A 4,179-nucleotide genomic window follows, 5' to 3' on the forward strand; every position below is an offset into this window, starting at 1 on the left:
TATCTACCTGTGGTTGAGTAAGATATCTACCTGTGGTTGAGTAAGATATCTACCTGTGGTTGAGTAAGATATCTACATGTGGTTGAGTAAGATATATACCTGTGGTTGAGTAAGGTATCTACCTGTGGTTGAGTAAGACATCTACCTGTGGTTGAGTAAGGTATATACCTGTGGTTGAGTAAGATATCTACCTGTGGTTGAGTAAGATATCTACCTGTGGTTGAGTAAGATATCTACCTATGATTGAGTAAGATATCATCTACCTGTGACAGATCTGACACCTGTTTAGGATGCCTTTCCTTGCCGACATGTACTAAACGGTTTGGGTGTCTTTTATAACTGACTTGTAAAGTATGCAAGGGTATATGTTTTATAAAAGGTCTTGCTTTCTCTTTATTTTTTCTGTGGCTGTACTGGTGTCTTCTTACCGTGCTCTATTGGAGTCTTCTTTACTGACTCTACTGATATCCTCTTATCTATTCTAATATAAAATTTAAAGGTATGATGAATGTTACTCTAAGCTATCTGTTCAATACTTATTCCATATTGTTTTTACAAATGAGCATAATATAGCTTTAAAAAATAGGTCTGTTCGAACAACCATTTCCGATTGTCCGGAAGTGTACCCAGGATGCATAGTACGGGTTTTTCCTTTCCAAAAGCTGTACAGCGTATACTCTGTACAGTTCCTGGCAGTCAAAAGTGTTTTTTTTTATATACCTAATATATCCATTAAAGCAAGGAACATGGTATGCTTGATTTGCAATGATTATTATTTGCTTTCAAGAAGGTAAATTCAGAACACCATCAGTGACAATTTATGTTTATTGTATCCCCTTCGGTTAATCAATTATCATGAGTTGAACATACATCTACAGTTATAAAGCGGAGATTATAATATTTTTTTTCGTTTTAGTTGGAACAGAAGACACAAAAGGTCACCGGATTTTCACGTTCTCGAATTAAGAGAAGAAAAGATTATTGGAGCAGTTAACATATCAGGTGAGACACAAGAGAGGTTCCTTAAAGCCACATTATATTTTAAGCAGAGCTAAGTAAGTTTATTGATAGGAAACTGTGTCCTTTCATGTCAAGTACTGAAATTACTAATAGCACAAGAGCCAGAGAATAGAAAAAGAGGCAGTTTATTTCGCCTCAAGTTTTTATTATTTTAATGAAAACTATGCATAATTACTAGTTAAAAATTGATGAGTCAGCCAAGAATAGATAGGGGAAATAAAAAATGACAACTGCTTTAAAACCTTAAAAAAAATTTTTCATTCGGAGCTCTACATCCATAAACTATCAACACACTAGAAAACGTAAGAAAATATCATTCAAAGTAGAGTTAATTTTCTAAAATATGAGCCCTAATAGAGCTATTTACGTTCAATAGTTCATGAGATGTAGCTTTTTTTAATTCCAACATTTCATTAAAAATCCACTGAGAAATCAGTGGTTAGTGAATTTATTTTGAGCAAATTATATCTCAATAAACATTCAACGTACAGATGTCAATTAGCACTTAAATTAAAGCTAGTTTATTGTATTATAAAATAGCTTATGACGTTTATCTTCTTAGGAGTAGTAGTTTTCATGATATTCGACAAAATAGTCAAAATATACATATCATTTTTTAAAACATAGCATATTTCAATTGTACATATACTCTTCATAAGTTTATAAAATAATATTATCAGAGAATTTCTTTCTTTTGTACGATTTTGCTCTAAGAATATTGTATGCGGCTAGTGGTAAGAATATTTAGTAGACATTCTGCGAAAATTAGATTTATATTTTTCACTATTTAAAATATTATAAAGGTGTTGACGGACAATTTAGTGGTTTAAGTTTAATTTACCTTTAAAATTAATGAAATCCCCGAAGAAAAATACTAGATAAATGGCTGAGAGAAAAATTTATTGGAGTCCTTGTGGTTTCTTGTGGCTTAAGAGCACTAATTACAACTACTATTTTTTTATATATATCCATGAAAAAAAATTATAATAAATAGGGAATGGTATTTATAGGAATATTTACTATATTAAAAATTTGGACAATTTCATTTCCTGACACAAGTAGTACTTTATCATCAAGACGTCTCACTGTCAGATCTTGAAACTATCAAACCTACTGATGTCGGTTAGCTATTAAATCGAAACAGCAATTAAATACAACATAAAAATATTTATATATAGTAATCTTTGTTAAAGTGAGATGTAAATATTCATTTTTTATTTTATACATGTTGCTCTGTGGCAAACTGTGAATATATCGATTGTACCGTTTATAACAGGAGCGGTAGATTGCCATCAAGCTTAACTAAGCAACAGCTGTGTGTGTTGTTGGTTCTCACTACAGTAAGAACGTTTTATGTTATCTATTTTATTTGTGTCCATCTCCACCCCTCCCCCCCGCTTCAACAATCTTTTTTATTTTAACAGTGAAAAGTTAGCGAAAATCTTAGTTCCTTTCATCAATAAAATAAACTTCCGCCATCGTGCACACGAATGGTTCTATATCTACGTTTCAAAAACATTTACTATATCAGTTGTACATCTAGCTGAATATTTTGTTAATTTATAACAGAAAATAAACTACAGCTAAGGAAAAAATGCAATATTTTCCACTAAACTTAATTTTCAAGGGAGCGTACAAAAATTTTATTATATTCGGATTGATAACTTTGATAATTTTCTTGACAGAATTTTTTCAAGATGTATTAATTTATTTTTATGATATTAAGTATAGACTCTTGTCTCAATATGAAATAATATTAAATCAATATAATTGAAGATCCAAAGGACGAGAAAATTAAACGGATATACGAAAAATAATCAATATATATATATATATATATATAGTTCGGAGGACAGCGTTACTTAGCAGTGAACCACAAAATAAAATATAAAACAAACTATAAAAACAAAATTTCTTTATAAATCTCTCTAGGAACAAGATTTAACTTTAAGCATGTTTATGAGGTAAAATATGTCACAAACAAGTGACTCATTCATCTTACTTTGGTAGGTCCGTTTGATGAATATCCATTATTTCAAGCATTAGTTGATATCTGCATCTACACCAGAACCCTGTCTGTACTGAGGTAAGTTTAACATAGATAATTTAATCAATGAATATAAACAAATTAATTAAAGTTTTAAGTATGTGGTTTTCTATTATTTGTCTTGTCCTAATAATAATCGAATCTGAATAGAGACTATTAATAAGTATGGTCAAAAGGAAGGATAAGGAAGGTGGAAAAGTTAAAATGAACAACATGGAATTTAAAATAAAGCATTGAGATATATTAAAGTTATTTATGAGATATATTTATTATTTATATAATATAATCTATATTATATTTATGAGATGATTTGGGATGCGGTGAGTGAAGAACATAAATAAGTTTTTACCCATCGATCAACTATCAACTCATCATTAGAGTTATTTATATTAGAAATACTAACAAATTTTTTAAATCTTTGATTGCTGGATCTATCGTTAGAATAGAGCAAGCCAGCCAAAAATTAAAGTTCTAACTGTCGATGATTTACACATAACTTTTTACGATTACTATCGAACTAGAAACTAACTACAGTAGGTAAACTACCAACAATGACATGACTTGCCAAAGAGTTAATCACGGTTAAACACATTAACATCATTATTCATGAATTTATCATATTGTAACTTTTGCTTTTTTCGGTTGGCTCTACAGACCTTGCAGATTATTGGCCGCCCGAACTAGCCTTCTCCAAACCTGCCTCTTAGCTTGGGCTACTGCTTTCCAGTTTTCTGCGTGCAGCTCGTATCTTTTGTTGATCCTGTCTATCCATCTGGGTTTTTGTCGCCGACATGGTCTCTTGCCTAGTTTACTGGCTTCATTGTTGTATAGAGGCGTCCTGATGGATTGCTTCGAGCCACATGTCCTGTAAATCTGAACCCCCTTTCCTTCAAATCGTGAGATATTGATTGCCTAGTCTCTACAAGCAGTTCACTGTTAGTTGTAAGGCTCTGATCCCAAATCGCTCCTGTAATTGTACGGAAGACTATCAGATCATATCCTAATAATATGAACGTGTAAATAAAAGGTTTAAATGTTTATATCACAAAGAGTAGTAAAAATACTCTTATACTACTTATAATTATGAGAGATAGTTGACCGTGGATGATAAA

The 4,179-nt window shown here is 31.2% G+C and overlaps 1 protein-coding gene across 5 annotated transcripts in view; it reads left to right on the top strand.

Moving 5' to 3' along the window:
- Positions 1 to 4,179, top strand: part of LOC106686734 (uncharacterized) — a 51,185-nt gene that overhangs the window by 26,111 nt on the left and 20,895 nt on the right. For all 5 annotated transcript variants that reach the window (XM_014430206.3, XM_014430205.3, XM_014430203.2 and 2 more), the window contains exons 3-4: positions 917 to 1,002; positions 3,031 to 3,106. In XM_014430206.3, coding sequence (XP_014285692.1) covers positions 917 to 1,002; positions 3,031 to 3,106 — 162 coding nt within the window. The remainder of the gene's footprint in view (positions 1 to 916; positions 1,003 to 3,030; positions 3,107 to 4,179) is intronic.

Source organism: Halyomorpha halys, unplaced genomic scaffold, assembly GCF_000696795.3.
Source record: "Halyomorpha halys isolate HHAL.00 unplaced genomic scaffold, Hhal_1.1 Scaffold865.1, whole genome shotgun sequence".
Lineage (NCBI taxonomy): Eukaryota > Metazoa > Arthropoda > Insecta > Hemiptera > Pentatomidae > Halyomorpha > Halyomorpha halys.